Genomic DNA, 23,778 nt, shown 5'->3' with positions numbered 1-23,778 from the left:
TTATTCCAGAGCCAATTCTTGCCAATGTCAGCTTCAACTAGCTACATTTATAAGGGGGCTTAATGAGGACAAGCAAGTGTACCTAATGATGTGTCCAATAAATGAGCATTATGAGCAGACAGCTCAATATGTTATCCCATATTTTAATTTGCATAGCAAGTTGCTCCGTTTTATGATGCTTGCGCCATACTGAAGCCCATATTGTGTTTACTTGGTTGCAACACAGGAAAATGAGTCCATCATGAGCGAACATGTGTTGTTTTCCCATGATGTCATGATAGCCACAACATATTTTACGCTCCACGAAAGTAAATCGCACAAATATAGCCACACGCTTGGTGAGTAAGTGCCAATGTCTGGTCAACAATCTTCCCTGCTGTCTGCCAGCCTGGGGTCCACTTAGTACTCCTTTCTCACATCAACCTCCTTTCACTGCTTACATGCACCCACCACTTTCAGTGGCATCACACTGAGATGCTAAAAATTTCCAGGTTATGTCGCTAAAGGCTCTCAAGCACAGCGGGGAAGGCTCTCACTTCCAATTTTGTTACTATGGAGTAGGAAATCTACAGACTGTGCGAGATGATCACTCGACTTGGAAAGATGGCTGCAGTGAAGGAAGGAATTCCAGAATTTGAGGTTCAGAAAGTAAAACAAAAATGACACAGTTTGGCTTTAGCCACAGGTGCCACAGGTAATTTGAGATCCTCAGTGTATCCATGAAATTGAGGTCAGGAGAATGTGAGACTCTAGAACCTTTACTTTTTTTCTGTTGTTGCCACTGAAGAGTTGACCCGGTCTTGCTGTACATGTTGGATCATTGTCATGTTTGTAAAGTCTAAGTGTTTCTTACTGTCTTCCAAGTTTTCCCAAGAACATGCATTTATCCATTTGCGCTGACGTTGCTTTTGGTTTTCTCTTTACATCTGTAACAATCTTCATTACAGTTTGGCTGAAATCTTTGTTGGTCTACCCAACCATGGCTTACAATCAACAACTACAAGATCAAAAATATTAATAATATATAACTGTTTAACCAACCCGAGTTGTTTTACTAACCTGAGAGAAAAGAGGAAGAACTTTTTTTTCCCTGTTTGTCACGTCATCCAACGCTTGTTCCAATTTATGCGAGGTGTCATGCGCGTATCAGCCCATGAAATAGGCTCCATTCAATATTCTCCACTCAACACCATCCTGTCTTTTAATAACATCACATCTTCATCACATCATTAGACTGGGAGAGTTTACATCCCAGTCCACAGGTGGGTGGAATTTTCTGAACAAGTGAGTCACCATGTGGGCAGCGCTGGAGCTTTAAAAGGCACATCTGATTGTCAGGATTATTTAACCAGAAATCCTCTTGGTAATATGTGTTATTATAACAATATTGAGACCACTTCTTTTTATTATTGGGTAGCAAGAATACTGAAGTGTAATGGATTACTGGTAAAAGGTTACTTTACAGGTACATATTCATAGAGTTTAAATTTATTTGATAAATGCAGCGTGCCAAAAGAGCAACAAAAAATGTAACACATATTAAAGCAGAACTTTGTTGTTTTCAAACCGCATTTGATTCTGCTGATCAATGTAAATCTCCCAGTCATATAAATCCTTCATGATTCATGTATACTGAACCCATTTAACACTTAAGCTATCGATATGTTTGTGTTTTCATCCACCTGGTTATATTACATAAGTTTGATGACCAGCACCAGCAGGTAACAGCCACAGAGCAAACATTGAGTTCTCAATCCAAGTGAGCCAATTAATAAGCACTGCGTGGCAACATTTTACAGATAATGAAAAGAACAAAACTGAGAGGGCAAATAATAACAATTAATACTTAAACTGCTGCTAATGACAAGGCTCAGAAATTGAGCTTTACCCAGCTGATTATCAGAGAAATAATAAGTGTGTTTTTTTACTTAGGTGGTGGTTTTGTCTCTCTGCTGAACAGTGTTATAGAAAATGGCTGACTGGTGATAATAAAAACGTAATAATAATGACCTTATTAATAATTAAATTATGTAGAGCCTTTCAAGGGACACAAGAACACCACTGTCTGTTGACACGAAGAATAACAGTCTAAAATAAAACTAACTAGTGCGTTTCAAACAGCTTGAAACACACTACTTTCACAGGACATTACATTTGCATCAATACAAAAACGGAAGTGTTTCATCCATGCATTTTCTGTAACGCTTTTCCCCATGGGGGTCGTGGGCGTACTGGAACCTAACCCAGCAGTTATCAGGCAGTTGGCGGGGGGACACCCTGAACTGGTTGCCAGCCAATCGTAGGGCACACATCCATTCGCACTTGCACTGACACCTACTGGCAACTTAGAGTGCTACCATGCATGTTTTTCAGATGTGGGAGGAATTCTTAGTTAAACCCACACAGGCACGGGGTGAACATGCAAACTCCACACAAACACAAGACCATATGCATTATTTTGAATGGACAGGCATCTTTATTAAGGCACATTTGTTCTTGCTGTGATTGATAACCTACACTAGGCTAAAATATTTAGTGCTTCATGATCTAAAATATTTTTGGCAATGTCATTTTATGTTTGACTGTTTAATGCCATACTTTGAGCTTTAAGATCAGGGCACGAATTCCGCAAAACTGAACACATGCACACAATCCCCACGTAATGAACAGACCACAGGAGGAAATGCAGCACAGGGGAAAATAACCTTTAATTAATAAAACTTATTAATAGAACTCCTATGAATAACACCAAACAACAATAAAATTTGACAATATCCAGTGTCTAACTAAGACTGTCAATGGCTAGTGGTGCAAACTACAGTTGCTATACAAAAAAAAAAAAAAAAAGATAGGTCAAGACCGTAGGAATTTTATACATGTAGATATGGTTTATATACTCATTGATGGATATTGCACAAAATACAGAGACAGATCCTTGGGGGGTGCACCCTGTCAAAATAATCGCCCGATATAAAAACTGCTCCTGGGAAAAAGTGGCACATTCATGAATAAAGTCGGCAACAAAAACATTTGCTTTTTGTTATTTCTCAGCAAGACCAATTGTCGTTGGGTGGCGGGTTATTATTATATATTTTTTAAACAAAATAGATTGCATTCATAGTAATTATTGTTTTGGACTTGATTGGACTTTCGGGGAAAAAAACCCATCTCACATTTCTTTCAAAAATGTTCCAGTGTTTAAAGGTCCAATTTGATTCAAGTCAACCATTGTAAAACAAGGACAAAAGGCTCACTCCCATCAAAGTCTCCTAGAATGAGGAGAAGAGCAATAAAGACATCTCAAATAAAAAAATACAATCCGGCTACAGAAACGGGGTACACTTATAGACCCACTGCCAAGCTGTACTTCCTGTTGGTGTCGATGGTCCTTTAAAGTATAGAGGAATGTTTGAAGGAGCTTGGGGCTGTGGTGAGACCATGTACCCATTCACTTCTACAGTACATGTGGCAAAGACATCACACCTCATGCCAAAGAGCGACACCGGATCAGCCTGTGATGTGGATGCATCCTTGCCTTCAACGTGTCTCTGGTGCTCTAGGAGCGGTTGTCTTTGGCAACATTGTGGGCCATCCAGTTGACTTTGGTTGTCCAGCTCTCTCTCAGAGCCTCATCAAATTTCTGCCGGAACTGTTTGAGTGCCTCTTCGTCTGTTTTGCCCAAAGCCAAGGAATCCTGTGGGGTGGCGACCATGGACGATAAAGATGATAATATTAAAAAATAAAATAAAAAATATTTGTACTTATATAGTGCATAAGAAAGGAAGAAATTGACAAAATTGGATAAACTGGATTAGTGGCAATGTGACAATTTAAAAAAAAATACACATTTCAAAACCGGATCTTATCTGTGCTCAATTTCCAATACTGTGTGGCAGAAGTGAGTGCCGCCAGAGCCGTATGTGAAGTACAACACTGCCCCCTGCAGAGTTGTTAGTGTATATCCATACATGTTGCTTATTACAGTAAACAAAAAATGATCAAAACCGGTTTTGAGGGGTTCTAATTACTGTTCTGTCACTCCAATGCTACTGATACCTCATTCATTTTAATTAGGCATTATTGCTATGTCAGCAAGAAATAGTGCTGAAAGGCATGCACGCAAGTATCATAATCACCTTCAGGTATTGGATGTCTTTGACTGAAGTGAGTTCAGGCAGGCCAGCGGTAAGCATGAGGGCAAACAGGGTGATGAAGAGGTTCCCATTCTTCCTCAAGATGAGATAAGCCTCCTCACAGTACTGACGGAAGCTGCCAATACAGTCAGTCACACACAATGGAACGTCATTCACAACCGCAAGTAACATTGATATTAAAGTGGTTATGTTGAATATGGGTGAAACATGCACATGGAATGTCTCTATGAGCTTATAAATTTATAATATATATATTTATAATTTAAATATTAATATGATGACCAAATTACTTTCCAACAGCTTATTGAGACTTATAACTTGATAAAGTAGACTAAGTGGAACAGACCTGCCAAATTTTTCAGTGTACCCAGTTTTGCCCTGTTGTATGACGTGGATAAAGTCGTGTGTGAGGATGAATGGCACACGTTCCCTCTTTATGCCAAACTTTGACTTGAAGTTGCCCAGTATGTGACCAAAGTCTATGTGGAAGAGCTGGTGGGCAGAAAAAAAGGCAGTGAGCTCCAGCTTTAAATCAGTATTATTATTATTTTTTTATTTACTGGTCTTTGAGGATACTGCACACTAAATTATAATAAATTAATTTTCCAACCTGCCCAGTGCTGCGGACCATGATGTTGTCACTGTGGCGGTCCCCAATGCCGAGGACATATGTGGCTACACAGTAGCCTGCACATGACAAGGTGAACTCCTCAATGGCCCGATCAAGAGCATCTCTGTTTGAATGCAAAAATCGATATTTTTCAGAAAAAAAGTACAAGCTATACATAAGAAATTACTCATCCTGTGGTACCATCATACCCAGAGTTGCGTTCCTTGAGCCAGTTGAGCAGAGCATCCTTATTGAATGCGGCAGTGGCTGCCACATTGGAGCTGGTCAACTGGATATTGGCAATTGTGTCAGCCGATGACACAACTTCGATCAGCCCTGCCCGGTCACCTGTCGCTAGGCAACCATATGGTACTATCCTGCACGACATACGGCGAGAGAATCAGGTTTTAGGGTGTAAACACACAAGAACTACCCCAGGGCAGTCACTATCAACTATTTTATCGATTATTCCATCGATTAATCGAATAATCGGATACACATTTATTTGCACCCACTCAATTATTGTTTTTGACACAGTTGTTTTTGTTAATTGATATTATTTAGTGATTCAAAATCAGGGCTTTTCCAGATATTCAGCCATAGGCACAAGGTAGTTAAGTGCATCCTGTTTCCTACAAAGCAACAAAAACAAGCAGATGCACTCACCTGAGATCGAGATTAGCCTCCTTCCATAGCAAATCCATTAACCGCAAAATCTGCAGTGTCATCATATCTTGTCTTAGGTCTGGGGAGGAAAAGTGAAATAGGAATTTTAAAGTCTGACAACTGTACAGTAACTAAAAACGCTCCTCTTGACTTTTCTTACCATCCCCATTCTTAAAGATGATTCCTAAGGTGTCCCCTGCCAGCAGCTTGTTGTTGTAAACAATCCAGAGCGGCTTCATCTTGGAGTCCATGTAGCGACACTTTTGCACACTGCCATATAAAGAATGAGTATGTTTAAAAAAAATAAAAAAAAATAAAATAATCCCCCTTTAACACATTGCCCCACACGCGGGTTGTCGACTGTTGACTCACTTCATGCCTGACAGCAGAATGTTGGGATTTAGAGGAGAGTGCAGGTCCGACAGAGTCTCTGAGTAGCCACTCTGCTTTAGGCAAGTCATCATGGCCTCCTTGGTCAACTTACTCCGAGCATTCTTCATGGTTCCCAGCTTTATTAGCTCATTCACTGACTTTAGCTTACTCAAGGCTTCCACCTAGTTGGAAAATACCCAGAATTAATCAAGGTAAATTATGATTTTGTTGTCTTACTTTTACATTTCTACCAATCAGCATATTAAAAACAGTAGATCATCGATTCCCACTGCTGTGCATGTTCGCCTTAAAAACACAGTGTCAGCAATATGTCAACGCAGAATGTGTCGTGTCCTTTTCAAAACAGGAAGTGGCTAATGCACAACAGGGTTGAAAAGGAAGTAGAATGTCCAAGGGACCTTCTGTCAGAGCAGCAGAAAGGGTAAAGGTTAAGGGGCAAGGGGGTGATGCTATTGCCCCTGTAAGAATACTATAAATCCAATGTGATAGAGATGAAAACAGATTTATTTTATTCTGGTCTAATTTATATAATAATAATAATGATAATAATAATAATAATAACAATAATAATAATAATAATAATAATAATAATAATAATAATAATAATAAAAGTAATAATGCGAATAAAAATCCCGATTGAATTTTAAGACGACGATTACATTGATTTGGTGTGAGTTTAGATATGTTGAAAAAAGATACCTGTTTCTTTAGAACCTCAATATGAGGGATACTGCCTCTACAGTAGGCTTCAAGCATGAGGGCAAACTGAACTGAAACAGCAGGCATGTGGATTTCTGACCTATAGGTGGCAGCACACACAAAGACTGATCAGCAAGTGGAAAACTGTCTTGCTACCCAGCTTTCAATTTTATGTTGTAAGAAAAAAAAGACAACAAAAACCATCTCTCTTTGGACTGTAAACAAACAAACAAACAAACAAACAAACAAACAAACAAACAAACAAACAAACAAACAAACAAACAAACCTTAAGTGCCAGAAGAGGAAGTGCCCAATCTTGCGATTTCCTTGGGCTCGCTCCAGCAGGAAGTGGGTAAGGGCGCAGTCATAATAGGGTTCATAACGCAACACCTGAACCAACTGAAGCAAGTACTGTGACAGCTCTTCGTTACTTAAGAAGAACAAGAGGGAAGCGAGAGGTCAGATTCTTACACTCCAGAAGATTGACAATTTGAGAGGAAGCATACAAACATGATGATAGTGGAAATGATGCAAATGACAGAAGAGGATGAGACAAAGGATGAGATTGAAAGGAATTGTGACAGTATTTATGCTTACCTCATATCATACAAGCAGCGTACAGCATACTCTCTGACGTATTGATCTGGATAGTTAAAATCCAGAAGCTCCAGAGCGTCTCTTGGACACAGTTTGGGCCAAATCTGAAGCAGTGCTTGCAGCTAAACCCAGACAGACATAAAATCAAAATTATTCGGAAATTTTAAACACTTAGTACATATAGGCTGGGGGTATGTAGTGTTGTTATGAATACATTTTACTCCAGTTAGAAATTAAGATGATCAGAATGATTAACTTTACATGACAAAAATATACTCTAGGGCTACATTTAACCATAAAATACAATAAACCAGATAGCAGACAAGGGACAGCAGTTAACTTGTCAAAATGAAACAAAAACCGTGGGATGTTTATCCAGCGTGACATTGTTATGTGCGTTTAAAATTTGTGGCATTTTCGTTTTACTTTTACACATGCACTTGTGTCTTTTGTAGGCTAATTTGTTTTAGGTAATTTTGGCATTACATTTGAGTTCAGCAACATTCATACATGCATTTATCTAGAGCTTTCACTATGAAATATCTTTAGAATCAATTATTCTAATGATTATTCCACCAATAAATCAGTTCAAAAATATTTTTTGCATTACAGTTTACTGTAAAACTGTTTTTTTCAATGTCCGTTTATTAATCAGTTATTGTTGTTTATCTGATATTATTAAATGATGAAAGAAAATCAAACAAACAGCAAATAAGCAAGATCTCATGATAAGGAGTGATGTCTTCAACACATTTTTTGAAACTTAGAGGTACTTCTTGGGGACTGATCTATACAAATGTTCGAGTGATACTTCTGAGATGGATTCAAATGCATCTAAATGTCAAATACAGATAATTCATGCTAGATCTTCAAATTGTGTTCCTCATTGTAATAAATTCCGTTTTTACATAAATTGATTATGGTTTGGTAGGTGACACGCCAGAAAATAGGGAAAATGTTGATCACTGTTTTCCACAGTAAAAGCAGATCCTTGCAAATTTGTTTGAAATTTTGATTAAATACAACACCTCATAAATAAATAAATAAATAAATAAATAAATAAATAAATAAATAAATAAATAAATAAATAAATACCACCTAATTGTAGCATTTTCTAGAATTTCTTGTTTTTGCAAACCTGGGCCATGTCCTCGTGTTTGCTCCACTTGACGGAGAGCAGCAGCTTGGGCAGTGACTGAGGGAAATTTTCTCGGCAGTCGTGGCGTAGTGTCCAGATCAAGTCCTTCTCATTCTCACATAGCTGAGAGAGTGCATCCCGCTCCATGATCTCCTTCAGCTCAATGTGGAACTTCTTACCGCCACGACCCTGAGGAAAGTGAGGTAACGTAAGAGAGAGACTAGGATAGTAAAAAGGGAGTTTGAAAAGTGACTGTAGTTACTATAAATGTCCACTAGAAGGCAGGCGTGTATCAACATTGCTTATTTTTCTAAGCTTCTATAAAAGTATTCAACCTAAAATAAATATGCAAACTAAACAAAACAAAAGATTCATTTCATATTTTACAATAAAGGTATTAAATGTATTCAAACTATCAACACTTGCAGAGCATTGCAGATCACACACTACCTCACAGATCGTGCATTGCAAAAGAAACACAGAACTAATGTTAGGTTCAGGCATGCCAAAGACAAAATTATGTAATGGGCTGTCGACGCCCAGGGGTGGCTTTCAGGTTGACGGATACGTAAGGCAGGAAAAAGCAAGAAATCTGATTGGAGTATCTTTTCTTCTGTTACACGCTAACAGAAAGAAACAATGGGTTTCAAAGGAAGAGCGTTGCTCTCGAGGGAGTGGTCATATTTAATAGCATTATTGCTCATGATGCCATGGAGTTTTTTCACTTGACTTTATATGTGCAATTACAACCTACTGTACATTAACTCACCATTGGTGCACAGTCACTTGCTCCAGCAATCTCAGCAGCCTTTTCCAGGATCTGTAAAAAAAAGTATGAATGGACATTCACCCACATATCAGGGAATTCAGTGTCTTGAAAAACTGTTGAACATTTTCACAAATTACTTACAACCAAAAATTCCAATGTTTTATTATTAAGATTTATATGATCAACCTACACAAAGTAGTACTTAACTGTCTGCTAAAGACTGTCTGACTTAAGTATCAAAAGTTTCATGATATAAATTTGATAATGTAACAGATGCCATGTCTTAGCTGGTTTACAATAGCGCCATACTTTTCTCATATTGAGACGGATGGATTAAATAGTTCTCCTTTTGATGATTCAGAGTTGGGATATATACAGTATATGTTTTATAATTCAACTATGCTTTAAATTTCACAACTTGTCTGGTGAGTTCCTTGGTCTTTATGATGTTGTTCACGAGTGTTCTCTAACAAAAGCGCTGAGGCATTTACAAAACCGGTGTATTTACTGTATACTGAGATTAAATTACACACAATGAACTCTATTCACGAAATAGGAGACTTTTGAAGGGAGCTGATTCACTGGATTCATCCATCAGTACAGGAAATGAATGCAAATGCACAATAAATATTTAAGATTTATCCATCCATCCATTTTCTGAACCGCTTTTCCTCACAAGGGTCGCGGGCATGCTGGAGACTATCTCAGCTGAAAATGTTTTTTTGCGATGTGCGAGGAAATCGGACGATTCATGATTTATATCATAGAATTTTGAAGACTAACGTATTTTCCGCACTATAAGGCGCACCAGATTATAAGGCGCACCTTCAATGAATGGCCCATTTGAAAACTTTGTCCATGTATAAAATATATACATTTGGCCTGCGGGCCGGACTTTGGACACGCCTGCTGTAGTGGTTCAATATTGGTACATATATAAGGTGCACCTGATTATAAGGCGCACTGTCGGGTTTCGAGAAAATTGGTGGTTTTTAGGTGCGCCTTATAGTGTGGAAAATGCAGTAATTTGATTACGTGGTACTTTGTGTGTGTCTAGCTAGCACATAAAATCTCAACAAAATACATTTGTGATTCTAAGGTCACAAGATGTGAAGTTCAAGGGGCATCGATACCTTTTCAAGGCACTGCAGGTACTGTACCAAATGATCAACAGTTCAATTGCTTACTGTGGTCTGACCTTGTCAAAGGGAGGGAACATGATGGGGTGCTTTGAGTATTTGAAGAAATTGATGTGCAGAGCTGTGGCGTTTTCTGTGAATGGATTGGTCTGAATAGTTCCAATGGGATTCAGCATCTCTTCAAGTTCATCTGACCAAAGCAAAATCATTTCTTGGTTAATTGCTGAACACGCTTAACCAGGTTTTCACTGAAGTCAAATAATTAGAAGTGAACGGTTGAGTTTAATACCAGGAAACGAAGACCAGCAGTGAAGGACGAAATCTCCCATCTTTAGCTGACCTTTGTAGTCAAACACCATTGTGTTCACCCAAGCTATGGGGTAGTGCTAACAAATAACGACAGAAGTTAGGGGTCAAGGGTATCGTAAAAGCGGGAAGGGTAGTGAACCTGCTGGCTTCTTACCACTTTCCCTGCTTTGCGAATGGTCTGGTACTTGTTTGGATGGGCGTTTTTGGTAGACTTCTGCTTCTTGACCTTATCCATGACGGCATAGATGGCAAAGCACAGGCGTGTCATCCGCGGCAGGTCACAGACCGAGATGTCAAACTCTAATGTGCTGTCTTTCCACGTGTGCTCTGAGCGGCCGTTGCTCTCGCTGCTCACAGCTGGTTTGCATAAAAGCTCTGTTCCGTGAAAAAGCCCGGCCCTGACCTGGACCTGTGTAGACCATCACAAAGAAATATGATCTGGTTTAAATTCAGTGGCACTAGTGACAATAAATATAAATAATGCATTTTGGAGATGGTTATTATTTAGTAAGCTAGGAGTTTCCAATCCAACTACCTTATTTTGTATATATTTTTTTTTTTTTACTGTTACTGATTTCTTTATGTTAATAGTAATGCAATACTGTAATGGATGTGTACAAGGTTTACCTTAGCAGTCTCCTCCGCATTCACCTTGCAGCCTTTCAATAGAACTATCTTAAATGGGTTTGGCACGTCCCACACACAAGTCTGTTCTTGCTGTAGGATGAGAAAAAATACAATGAATGCAGCAGCAGCAGCAGCACAATAAACTGCCATACATATATGCATGCATTCATATCCTGGATTGCAAATATGTACATAATGTGTGCATGTGGTGGGCTGTATGTTGCGGTGGGCACGGTACTACTCCAACCACAATAATAACAGGTGTGTCTGTGTGTGTGAGTGTATGTCGGCGGGTGTGTGCGTGTCTTTATTTTTACGTTTTTGTAACATTTCCATTGTTGAATACTTGCTAATTACAATAACTTGCGCTTTACAATAATCAAACATGAGGGAGAGACAACACCATGTTTATAGCAAACTGAGCGGTCTATTTACTTTTGTGTATTTATTTTTTGGGGCAAGGTGGCAAATAAAGGCAGGTAACAAAAAACAGCCTCATAAAACACAGGAGTTCATGGCGACGCATGTTTGCTTGGTAAATCTGAACACCTGTAAGTTTTTGGATATTTGGTTGAAACAATGACGGCACACGACCGCATAAACATTGGGTTATTTGAACAGAGTATTTAAGTGTGCTGAAGAACATTTACTGTCTACACATCACATCTAAACTAGCTACAAACAAACCATATTAGGTCTTACCCCAGCCCCTTTTGAGGGCCATTGATTTGCATTTGTCCATGCACCCACCCCATATATTAATCAATAATGGTTATAAAACACTATAAACATATTTACGTCAAATATAATAATAACAACACTATTAATAATTAATAAACATTACACCATTTATCCTGTTATGGATCAAAGGAAAGATGGAACATATCAAAGCTGCCTTGGGATAAGAGGATAAATTGATTACCAATCAATGACAGAGTGGACAGTAATAGAGCCTGAAAGGCTGCTATGTGAATCACTACACAAATGCTGCCCTGACAATGATTATCTTTAGAAAAATCTCAATAAGTAAAAACAACAATTCTTAATTTTCTTGAAAAAGCCTTTCCTTATATTCTAATTTTCTAACAATTTCAGAGTGTACAAAGAGCTATAATAAAAATGTATTCATTATTGGGGTTGCAATTTATACTTGACTGCACTGCATCACACTGTGTTTGTAATGACCTTTTTCCGGCTTCTTGAGAATGAAGCACATGAGTGACTCACAACGGTAACCCTTGTTTTTGGAGGTAGGGGCACAGGCGGGTTGGAGGACTTGCGACTGACTACTGCTCCAATGGCGGCGATTTCCTTTTCAAACATGGCCTTGACTGTACTGGAGGAAACCAAGGTAAGGTGTGGAGACTCCCTTGCCTGCATACATGTGCGTATATACTACACACAGGAAAGGATACACTACATTGAATAACCAATAACAATTGAATAAACATTTATCTGATACATATTGAAAATGCCATGCTCGGATATAATAAGCAGTACAGCTTTTTTAATTAATTTTATTCTGACAGCAATATGATTGTATAGGCTCCATATTTTTGTATCGGTATCAGTACTAAATGTATTTTGATACTTTTTCCAAATAAGAAGAGGACACAAAAAATGTCATTAATGACTATTATTTTTTCTTCATAAAGCTGATCAGTAAACACAATGAAATGACACAAAGACAATAATTTCAAAGCCACACATTTTTCAAATGAATAAAAAACGATGTAAACCACTGAGATTTTCTTAATGCACTCATAACACTTTTAGAAACAGTGAAAGTACAAGTCTTTTCTTATTGCACTAAGTTTTTTCCAAGTCGAAATACTGGCATATAGTCCTTCGTGACATTTGTCTCCGTGCACCTGTGTGTGTGTATCTGTCTCTCTGTCAGTCTCATCAATTTAATCTTGATTCAACATTAAATTTTCATCTTAACTTGCAATCAAATGCACCCACTGACCTTGTATTCACAGAGCGCATGGTCTCCACAGAGGAACTCCATGCAATGGCTGACTCTCAGGACATACTGTCCTCTCCATGCCTCCTCCTCATGCCCATGAGTGGTCAACCACTTCCTTAGAGCCAGATCTATCAGCTCGGCAGCGTTGCAGGATGCAGGCACTTTCAAACAGGCAGAATCCTTCAGGAAAAAGAATACAAAATATGAGTGTGTTTATCACTGCAACACTGTAGTTCTAAAATGTACATAAATCCTAATGAAGTATGTACTAGTCTGCATGAAGTGCTATACTAAATGTTTTGTGTTTATGTAAAAATGTAACGACTAAAAACACAGCACATAACACAAGTCACACATGTGCGTGTTGAATCAACTCAGACGGACGGGTCAATATGTTCTGAATGAAACAGGGAGGCTTACTGTCGTATTCTAATTATAGCTCAGTACTGACCCGATTCCTGAGATGGAATTATAATTTCCTGGCGATATAATCGAATTGCATCAATAAATTAACAGAAGCGTTTTGGGGAAAATGCAGGCGCATACCGCACAAATCTTTATGTTTAAACAACATCAGCATAGGTATGAAAACATCAATAGAGATCAGCGGCTACATGGCTGACAAACAAAATGAAATCCCTAAAGGAAGACTCACACCAATGAACAATGACCATGTTTGCTTTACAACAATAACACACTTCCTGCCCATATTACATCTTATTGTGTCTGACCTTCCAAATAAAAGTTTCTGCCAATTTTCACTTGAGCATAATATGGCCTTTACTTGTGTAAGGGAATACTGTAACGCAAAAGGTCTTGAGGATCACCCCATGATTATGAACTTCTGTGTGTATAACAGAAGGACAGAACGAAATGCTGAGGGAAATGGAACCATGGACCAAAGGCAGGGCTTCAATCCACTGACCTATCCGTCAAATTCAGTGAGAATGTCATAATTATGATGTTAGTTCTGACTCATTTAGACTTGTCACATGACGTACATGACTTTTCTGAATTACACTCATAAGATGACACAGAGCAGAAGAAGCTGTTGAGAGTTGCTATTTGGCAAAAATAAAACAGCCAAATGATCTCCATTTGCAATATTTGGTGTTTTCTTCCTTCAATCTGACAATAGGATGGAAAATGATCTGCTGCTGGCAACAATATGTTGCAGTCAGCTGCCTGCTTGACACTAGATGGCATTGTAATAGAATAAACAAACACATGCCAAAAAGAGAAAACAAAAAGCTGCCTGTTTTAGCTCATGTTTTTCTTTCCTCTTTAGTGAGCCACGTTATGCCACAACATTTTGTGACAAAGTTTACATTCACTGATTTACTAAGTTTGAGGATGCTGTTGATCATAGGTATGAATGTGAGAGGTCATCTATCTCGATGAGAGCCCTGTGATTGACTGTCTATTATGAATGAGCGTGACAAGTTTTCTATATCGGCCCTGCAATTTACTGGCAATCAGGTCTTGCCCAAAGTCATTATAGAGTGGCTCCAATTTAGCTGCACTCCGAGCGATAGAAACTGGATAAATGGTTATTCATTTCAAACATTAACTAAAACAGTGTTAAACATACAAAGTTGTGTCAAGGCCGCTGGGCCGTGGAAGCTCACCTGAGATTGGTCAACATGGATGATGACTTTTAAGGTAGCTGAGCGGTCATTGAGTCCATCTTTGCTGATCCAAGGCTCAAGCTGTGGGCAAAAACATGCCTGCAACCACTCTGTCCATGTCATCATCTGGAGACGTTGCATTCTCTCTTCACTGATGCGAGACATTTTACAGCGAAAGTCTTTTACTTCCTGGTCATCCATGCCATCGAGTTCATGAAGGCCTAGTAGAGATTGGGGGGGGGAAAAAAGCAGTTGCAATTTTCGTACAATGAAATGCTTCGAAGCATAAGACAAATATAATGTCATACATATCCTATCGATTGTCGAAACCATATTTAATTTTGGCACTTTCCATATGTGGAGAGACTTTAAATGAAAACGTAAGAAAGCAACAAAAGCTCTCCGCAGACTAGTAAGTCTAGTGATATTATTCTTCCTGACCTTTCAGTAAACATATGTGGCATTCAGAATGTCAACCCCCCTGGCTCATTCCAATGCAGTACTTCCTTTCAAATATTATTATTATTATTTTTTTTGTGTGTGTTTATTTGTGTGGATTACTATTTTTGTACATGTAGCTTAAACATTCACAATATCACAAATGAGTAACTTTAGAGCCACAAAGACCTATTTGGCCCAACATGTACATACAGTGGAGGAACCAATTTTAGAACTACAACCCGAATCTCGTATAGAATTAAACAGACACCTCCAAACATTAATGCTGGACCTAAATGCCAAAGGTACTGCTTGGGTGATTAAATCTCTTATGACTCAATTTTACTAAAGAGTTTTCAGCACAATAGTCCCTTGCTAATGAAAACATCATGCTGCTATTTAAAGCCATTTAACATCCGCATGACCCCCTAGCTTTGATTGAAAGTCTCTGCTCCACCTCACCTACTTTTCCACTTGACTGACATAGCAGAAGTTTATTTTACATTTTTATTTATTTTTAGAAAGATTCCAAGAACAGAAAATGTCCATTGAGATCTACTGAGCTGAGAAAAGGAGACTGTGAAATTTCGTGCCCATACCATACCACCAAATGCTTAACCTTCCCCTCCTATCCAAAGTATATATTTAAAATTCTACTAAAATGTTTTGCTATTTGAGTAATGATATACCTGAAAAAGCTTTATCTTGAGCAGACAACAGCCTTATGTTCTGAATGATTATGTCCCACTTTTTAGTAGAACCCATATTTGGAGCCAATATTCATTTTCAGTAAAAAAGAAAACGTTTTTAGGATGTCAATTTTGTTTACAACACAAACTCAACACTTTGTTCAAACACCTTAAGGCATAAACAGATTTCAGATTTGATACACCCATTATCTGAACCACTAATCTTCACGAGTGTCGTGGGCGCGCTGGAGCCTAACCCAGATTACTTCGGGCAGTGGGCAGGGGACACCCTGGCCTGATAGCCAGCCAATTGCAGGGCACAAGCATTCACAATCACACCTAAGTGCCTAATTACAATACCTTGTTTTATTACCAACCCACATATTACGAGTTTCTCTCTTACATTACAGACATCTTTGATGACAAATTCTAAGAAAAAGTGCGGAAACCTCCCAGGCACAGAAACATCTTAGAACGTTTAATGGAAACTTCAACAATAGAGAGAGAGCTACCTAACTACAGCATAAAGTGTTCTAAAATTTCAAAATAGTTTAAACGTTAATGTTTAACTTAAACATTGTCGAGGGCACCTCCGGCAGCTCTTCGCTTTGACTTGGACATGCACTTTTTCATTGATTTTCATATGATGTATTATTTGTGCCCTCTCTGCATCCATTGCAACCTGGTGATCCTGAAAGGGGGATCCTTCCATCTGTGGTTTCTCATTTTTCCCTGGTAGTTTTTTTTTTGTTTTTCCTTGCCCTTTTGGGAGCTTAAGATCAGGGGATGCTTTGAGAATAATTGTCAATTTTTGTCTATGTGAAGCCCTTTGAGACCGCTTGTGATTTAGGGCTATACAAATAAACTTGACTTGACTTGACTTAACTTTGTGTTAGTTAGTTGAAATAAAAGAAATGTAATGAGTTCCCAAGCTAAATGAAAAATTAAGAAATAAAAAAATCCTGAGGCTTGCCATATTTTGTGATCTTTTAATGGAAGGCAGATTAGTTTTTTTAAAGGTCGAGGCTGATATGCGTGAAATGCCAAATACTGGCCCTGACACTCAGCTGAGCTAATGTTCTAACCTGAAGCCCTTTTACACTGACGTATTGTAGAAATTATTTTTACACTAGACCAGGGGTATCAAACTAATTTGTGTCACGGGCCACATTATAGTTACGGTTGCCCTTGGAGTGCCATTACGACTGTATATAATTGGGCCATTGATTTGAGCAAGGTACAGACGGGACAGCTGGCTGATGAATAAATGTGTGAAATTCTGTAGTGGTGTTGCTGGGGAGGAAGTGCTGAAGGCATGTTGTGATCTGGGAATGATTTCTTAGCTAGAACTCCAAAGCAACTTAATTATTTTGAAATCGGACTCTGTGTGACAGCTTGAATTGTTTATCAAAGATGTCTTACCCTTGCCAATAAGCACACCAATTTTGGAATCCAGCAGCCGTTCAGCTCGACCGCAGTTGCGTGTCACCAACTTGAGAACCGGTAAGAAGGGACGAACATCACATAGTCTCCTCGTTTCATCTTCTAGTTCTTCGTGCACGGCCGTCTGGTTGACACACTGGAACATGTAGCTTTCCATCTCGCCCAAGGCAAGAAACAAGGGGAATGTCTGAGCGTGTTTCCATAGGAGCTACAGAAGAGGAGAATTAACTGAGAAAATTTATGACAAAATAACTTTTGAATTAGTAAGTTGTCTAGGTGGAGTCTTATGCAAGGGCCAAAAGTATGTAACTGTATGTACTATCTCAATCATAACAGAACTTTTTATGAAATACAGTATTGTCAAAAATCACTTCTGTACAGTATGTGTTTCCCAACAACATTGCAGTTGATAAAAAAAGTAACTTTTCCAATATGTTTACAAAGATTAAATTAATCATTTCCTAAAAAAACAAAACACGAAGTTTGCATTTAACTTTTTCTACATGCCCTTAATCTGTCTAGCAAAAGTATCATAAAGCATTTTCAACTACATCACTTGGCTCTTTGATCATTAAATGGGCAACAAGGTAAAAAATAAAGTTTCTGATTTAAGTCATATCCTTACTTAACATCTCACGTGTCTTTATTCATTTGGTGAAACGGCCAAGAGGGTTCTTACTCTGGCAGGCTTCTCTCCTGTTTGTCATATGATAATGTAATGGTGCTTTGTCTTCTGTTTAGAGACTTCCTTCGGGGATCACTCTCATATGCATGCTCCACTGACATTATATATTTATAAATATATAAACTCAAAATGATCAAATTTTCACAAATTACTCAACAAATGCTTTTGTCAAAGAAAGTAATTTCACATGTGGTGTGCATAAGTGGTTAATCACCTTGGCTTAACTTAAATGTTATTTTTTTTCTATGTTTGTCCTGGAGGACAGAACTCTGTTAAACGGAAGTCAAGTCCAAAAATGTCTTCATTATATTATGTTCTATACACCCCCAATAATCTAAACATGGCATTCTGATTAATATATTTGTGGAACATGAATTAAGCAGCAAAATTCCCATTATCACCCATCGTGGGAGAACACTTGTCAACTGAAAATGGCATGAGAGTGCCAAAGGGCTCAGCTTAAAAAAAAAAGGTTAGAACTCGTATTTGCAAAACAAATTTGAATTGTCAAAGTAAAGAAAGTTTCTGTAAAACAATGCTTAACGACTTAATGACACAAATCAGGGAAACAAAATTCCACAAATCATTTCCGAGACGGGTTTGAACAATAATTGTGTTAAACACAAACGAGCTCTTCTTACCAGTTTGATATGTTGAAAGGTGGCCTCGCGTGGAACATCCATTGGAATGTAGATACCAGTGGGAAGCAGGAAATCTACCGTGATTTGGTCCGGGGCATGGCCAGCCAAGGGCGAATGGTCTGCCCATATGTCCAGGAGGTCTGTCATGGCTGGAGGCATGGCAAGAGGTAGCACACACCACCTCAACCATAAGGACCTGCAGAACAGTCAAACAAAAATGTGTGGTGATTTAAAGTGTATAACTGGAAGACAAAAGAGGCAAACAACTTCCTGAAACAATCCTTGCACTGCTTCTTGTTTGCTACATACAGATGGTTCTGTTTGTAGCCTTCCTTAACAACAAAGTTCGCATAATTCAACGGTTCAGTGTCCACATGGAAGCTGGTGGATTTAACTTGGGCTAAGGCCAGTGCACAGCGGAATGGCCACTAAGCAAACAAAACAGGTCAGCCAGCCCTTTCCACAGTGGACACTTGTCCCCATGCAGAGAACACGTGCAAAGACCACATAACAGACATGTTCAAATTAAAATCTAGGACAAAATATATAATCAAACTCACAAGTGGATGTGGGAACTCAAATCCGACGGGTTCTACTGAGTTGCACAAAGAGGACATCCTACTGCTCTCAATTTGTGCTTCTTCAACCACAGCACTTCCACCTGCTCTTTTCCTCATTAGCTTGTCCTCAGATGTTCGTGCACATTAACTTCTCTACTTCGCCACAGATCCATTGCGGCTCAATCAGCCCGTTGGAAATGACAGGCCTGATTGCCTCTAATGTTCTTTCCCTTCCAAGCTAAGTGCTTGAGCAACCAGCAGATGAGCCGCTGTTATGCCACGTGTCTGAGGATGGTGCAATATCTGCAGAGTGTTTGGAGCCACTTGCCATTATCAACTGTACAAATGGAGCTAATGTAAAGTGTGTTGTTCCAAAAGTAGATTGCCCGGGGAACCTCTCTTTAGACGGCCTTTCTTCGACTGCATGGGATCACGATGAAAGATAATCGGGTAAATGAAATAGACACGCTATGGTATTATATGAAATACCCTGAAAATCCCCTCTATGGATTGTGTGCCACCAGGAAACAAACAGACAAAAGTGAGTCTTGAATGTTAAGGGTGCACGATTACCTAAACGACAAGAAACATGAAACCTAGCATGTCTGACTGATTTATTCATAAGACCAAAGGCCACTCGAACAAGATGTGCATGAATATAAAGTCTGAGCTTGTTAATTATAGGCTCTATAAATGACGTTTTCACACAAGACAGCTTGGAGAGTGTCTGCACATGCTGTGATGGCACCACACTGTGCCTCTCTGTCTCTCTCACATACACATGGGTTGATGTGTGCGCACATAGCCACACAAACGCAGGTGAGTGGGGTTATTAAAAATGTGGTGGCAGAAAGCAAAAAGTCTACTGAAATGTCAGGTTTCAGTGGCAAGCTACAGTTCGAGAGGACAGCAAGATTCATGCAGCAACAAAACAGAGGAGCCTGAGGGGCTACAGCTAGCAGACAACCTCCCCTACATTGATAATGGCCTATCTCTGAAAGTTAAGAAATATGAGCCAGTTTATGTTATGTTCTTCTTTTCTCTTTAAAGTGACATAGAATTTGCTTCCTAAACATTCCTTACGGCACACTAAAATTTCAGTTACAGAAGTTTATTTTATTTGTCACTTTTGTGTAAACAACAGCTACCTGAGATGTAAATAATTTGGTCACCAATTAAGATCCAGCAAAAGGGTTAGACATATGGTTTGACACATTTTTCTGAATAGGGCAGAAAAATCATAAATCACAATCAATAAATCATAATCATAAAAACAATTATGATTAATACACAGTTTGACCCATGCTTTGTGCAAAATGTCTACTCATGGGTCAAGTCAAAGTTAATACAATAACTCAGAAGCCAAAGATGATGAGAGAAGTTATTTTAAAGCACTTAAAAACTTGTGGTGAGTGTTTCCATAAGCAGATGCATTGTGGTTCTTTTAACACTCGTGTTACACAGTACCCTGTCACGTGATCTACATTTGTGTGTGCAAATGTTGAAAACAATTAGGCGCCAACACAGTTTGTGTGTAAACAGTGACCAAACGCTTCGTGACGCACTTACTTCCATAATGTGTTAAATATAAGTCCACAGCAACGGAGTCACCTCTTGACTACATACACCGCACTCTCCCGTAAATGACTGATGACAAATATACTGGCAATATTGTGGGTGCTTGTGTCAGCAAAGTGTGACTGTGTGTTCATGTGTGACTGAGTGTAGGTGGAATGTGAAAACAGAAGGCTGCGTGGAGGTCATGTTGACGACATCTTGGACAAAGTTACCTCCAATGTTGCTCAAAGAAAAAAGTGTGACTGACTTACTGGAACAATTACAAGCCACAATAATGTCCCAATACAGGAAACTCACACTGTTTATGGATGGTAGAGACAGAGCCAAGCCCTGAAAACTAAAAACAAAAAAAGGGAGTAATTGAGACCCCCACCCCACAAGAACGTCTAAAATTGTTTGAGTTGTCAACATACTTTGATGATCCCAAAACAAACGTTTCAAACAGATTTTCCAACATTACTCTAAAAAAAAAGATCTTGTTGAAACAAAACAAAAAAAGAACCGGACGTATGACGATAATCCCGTGTATCTATCTGCTTTGGAAGTCATAAAAATAGAAATTGTTAGGCAAGAATCTACATTGCACGTTAGCTTTTGAAGAAAAAAAACAAAAAACATACATGCTGTCGCAAACTTCCCTTAAACACCCAGGCTAAAATGAGTTGTCCCCAAAAAACAAAGATCTGATCAGTCAGGATGCATCATATTTGATTTCTAGCTCAGGCTATGGTGGTCTTTTGTGGCATCATTGAACTTTATAGAAAGAGCATCTACGAAAGTGTGGGTTCACTGTGTACTTTTTCTGACAAGATAACAAGGAAGGAAGAATCAATCCACTTTGGCATTTGTGTGTGTTGTGTGGGTGCTTTTTGTGTCTGAATCAGCAGTCACAAAACAGCAACAATACCTATATTTAGGATTGTAAATGGGTGGGTAGGTGGTGACTGTTCAGTAAATACTATCATGTACTTTTCCATTACAGGTTCCAGAGTGGCCATGGCCCGCACCGCCCTGGCCTCTCTTGGCCAAGCTTGTTGCTTTTCCATTACAATCAACTGGGAAGGGATCAACTGAATTGTGTAAGCCACTAGAATCAAATGACTGAAGTCACAATCTTGCTCGACCTACCTTATAGAACCAGGCACTGAGGAACGGTTCCATTGCACCACCTAACAGTGTAATGGAAAAGCGACCACGTGGTGCCAAACAAGATTGCTTTGGGGTATAACCAGTAGAATGTAAGTGTGATGGACAGACAGGAACAACACTTGTGTTCATGGATGTAGAGTTTGTATGCACGAAAAAAAGTTCTGCCTTCTTGCACATCAGTGATTCAAGCAGACACACTGATTTTCGTGATTTTTCTCCACGTGTGTATACATAAAAACAGAACACACAATACATACCAACATGTAGTGTCAATTTTGCAGTGCGCACAGGTTGTTTCGGATTAGTACTGCTACTTAAATTGTCAAAAACAAATGATACTTCAAAAAGGAATTCAATTAACACACTTCTGTAAGTTTTGTTGCACACTTGAGAAAACGCTGCACACTGAGAATCAGAGCACTGGCTTACAGACATGCAAGAAGAAAATGTAACTGTGCTGTCATTTTCTTCATTGCTATGTTTTACTATTCTTTCTGAGTTTTTTAAAACAGACAGTAAGTTGTAAGATGCAGATACATTAAAAATTCCAGCACTAAGCAAAAAGAAAACATCAAACAAAAGCTTACAGCATGTGACAATGTGGATTTGTGGACAGAGAGTTTTTCTGTATTAGCATAATGTTGCACGTGGCCCATTCATATCTGGATCAAACATCGTATTACAGCAACGATCTCCGGTGACACAGAGGCACACACCCACACTCAGGAAGGAAGCAATGACACCAGACAGGAAGTGAGTGACAAATAACAGCCGGTGAAAAATTCCCAATAAGTCATTCATAAAGTGCTGAATCAGATGCTTGGCATATGTTTTATTTCATTTTTTTTTCATCACAAATTAAATTTGAAATTGAGTCAAAAACCACTTCATGCCAATCAGTCATTTTTGACAAGACCATATTCTCTCTTTCATTTTGTGTTTTGGTTCCATTTCAAAAGAAATCCAGGGCCACTGAATGAAACAAATAAATCAAGACTTGTTTTTAGCAGACTAATATCCTGTAGGGAAGTGATGTTGAACTTGTAAACCACAAAGTGGAGCTTCAAAATAATCATATTCAGAAAAATGCAATGAGTGGGCAGACCAAATATACTTTTTCCTAGTTTATTGTTGATACTGACATACTATAACAGCCAAAATCTTCAGAGGCAACTGCATTACAGCATCGACATAAAGTACTGTTATCTGTGACATTGATGAGCGACTGCCAGACAGATTGTGGCAGTGCAAGTCTGCAATGTGACAATATTGAGTCTGAATGACATTAGCTCTAATGGCACTACTTGCCCTTATACATCAACTGAGTGGAAAATGAATGAAGACATGGAGACAGAGGGCAGTCATGAATAGAAAGGAAATACCATGGGCGCTAAACATTGGTTTTAAGATCATCCAACAACAGAATAAAAAAATAACTACAAATATCCATCCACCCAATTTTCTGTACCGCTTGTCAAGCAGTCAAAACTAGAGCTGTGTATGAATCGGTGGTTCGCTTGTTCAATTGGGAATCGCATATTAAAAATAGATTTATTATTTGCGGACTAGAATGAGATGATGTGACATTACTGGAACAACTGTTTTGTTCACACTGTGAACAGCTGTCAGATGCTGTGGCAATGACTGTATGCGGTCAACGAAGCCCAGCGAGACTGTATCAATGATTTTATTTTTATTTTTTTTAGTTACTTCACTGCAGTCACGTCATGCAGGGATCAAAGGGAAGTTTAGATCATTTGTTGGGTACCGCTGGAGCGAGAACATAAGCTACGGATGGCTTCCAGCCAACTAGCAAATAAAACAAAATGAGCGGAATGATTTAAAATAATCAGTTCAGGATCAATCCACCCTGGGTTGGCTACTGTATGGCAAGGG

General features: G+C 38.8%; 1 protein-coding gene across 3 annotated transcripts in view; it reads right to left on the bottom strand.

Annotated features, from left to right (window-relative positions):
* Positions 1-2,684: 2,684 nt before the first annotated feature.
* The window catches only part of pik3cb (phosphatidylinositol-4,5-bisphosphate 3-kinase, catalytic subunit beta), a 33,281-nt gene continuing 12,187 nt past the window's right edge, over positions 2,685-23,778 (bottom strand). The window contains exons 2-23 of one of the 3 annotated variants that reach the window (XM_049726279.1): positions 18,596-18,791; positions 17,249-17,477; positions 14,700-14,920; positions 13,072-13,251; positions 12,288-12,497; positions 11,103-11,192; positions 10,630-10,884; positions 10,456-10,552; positions 10,226-10,356; positions 9,028-9,078; positions 8,259-8,447; positions 7,121-7,242; positions 6,810-6,953; positions 6,523-6,622; positions 5,803-5,984; positions 5,591-5,700; positions 5,431-5,509; positions 4,974-5,141; positions 4,765-4,888; positions 4,501-4,646; positions 4,137-4,269; positions 2,685-3,694 (exon numbers count right to left, since the gene is read on the bottom strand). In XM_049726279.1, coding sequence (XP_049582236.1) covers positions 3,557-3,694; positions 4,137-4,269; positions 4,501-4,646; positions 4,765-4,888; positions 4,974-5,141; positions 5,431-5,509; positions 5,591-5,700; positions 5,803-5,984; positions 6,523-6,622; positions 6,810-6,953; positions 7,121-7,242; positions 8,259-8,447; positions 9,028-9,078; positions 10,226-10,356; positions 10,456-10,552; positions 10,630-10,884; positions 11,103-11,192; positions 12,288-12,497; positions 13,072-13,251; positions 14,700-14,920; positions 17,249-17,477; positions 18,596-18,754 — 3,258 coding nt within the window. In that variant the 5' untranslated portion in view covers positions 18,755-18,791 and the 3' untranslated portion in view covers positions 2,685-3,556. The remainder of the gene's footprint in view (positions 3,695-4,136; positions 4,270-4,500; positions 4,647-4,764; positions 4,889-4,973; positions 5,142-5,430; positions 5,510-5,590; positions 5,701-5,802; positions 5,985-6,522; positions 6,623-6,809; positions 6,954-7,120; positions 7,243-8,258; positions 8,448-9,027; positions 9,079-10,225; positions 10,357-10,455; positions 10,553-10,629; positions 10,885-11,102; positions 11,193-12,287; positions 12,498-13,071; positions 13,252-14,699; positions 14,921-17,248; positions 17,478-18,595; positions 18,792-23,778) is intronic. The other 2 variants (XM_049726280.1, XM_049726281.1) reach the window with 2 other exon arrangements.

The sequence above is a fragment of the Syngnathus scovelli genome, chromosome 7 (assembly GCF_024217435.2).
Source record: "Syngnathus scovelli strain Florida chromosome 7, RoL_Ssco_1.2, whole genome shotgun sequence".
Taxonomy (NCBI): domain Eukaryota; kingdom Metazoa; phylum Chordata; class Actinopteri; order Syngnathiformes; family Syngnathidae; genus Syngnathus; species Syngnathus scovelli.
Note: the sequence above shows the minus strand (reverse complement) of the source record. Positions and strands in the feature narration are given on the sequence as shown.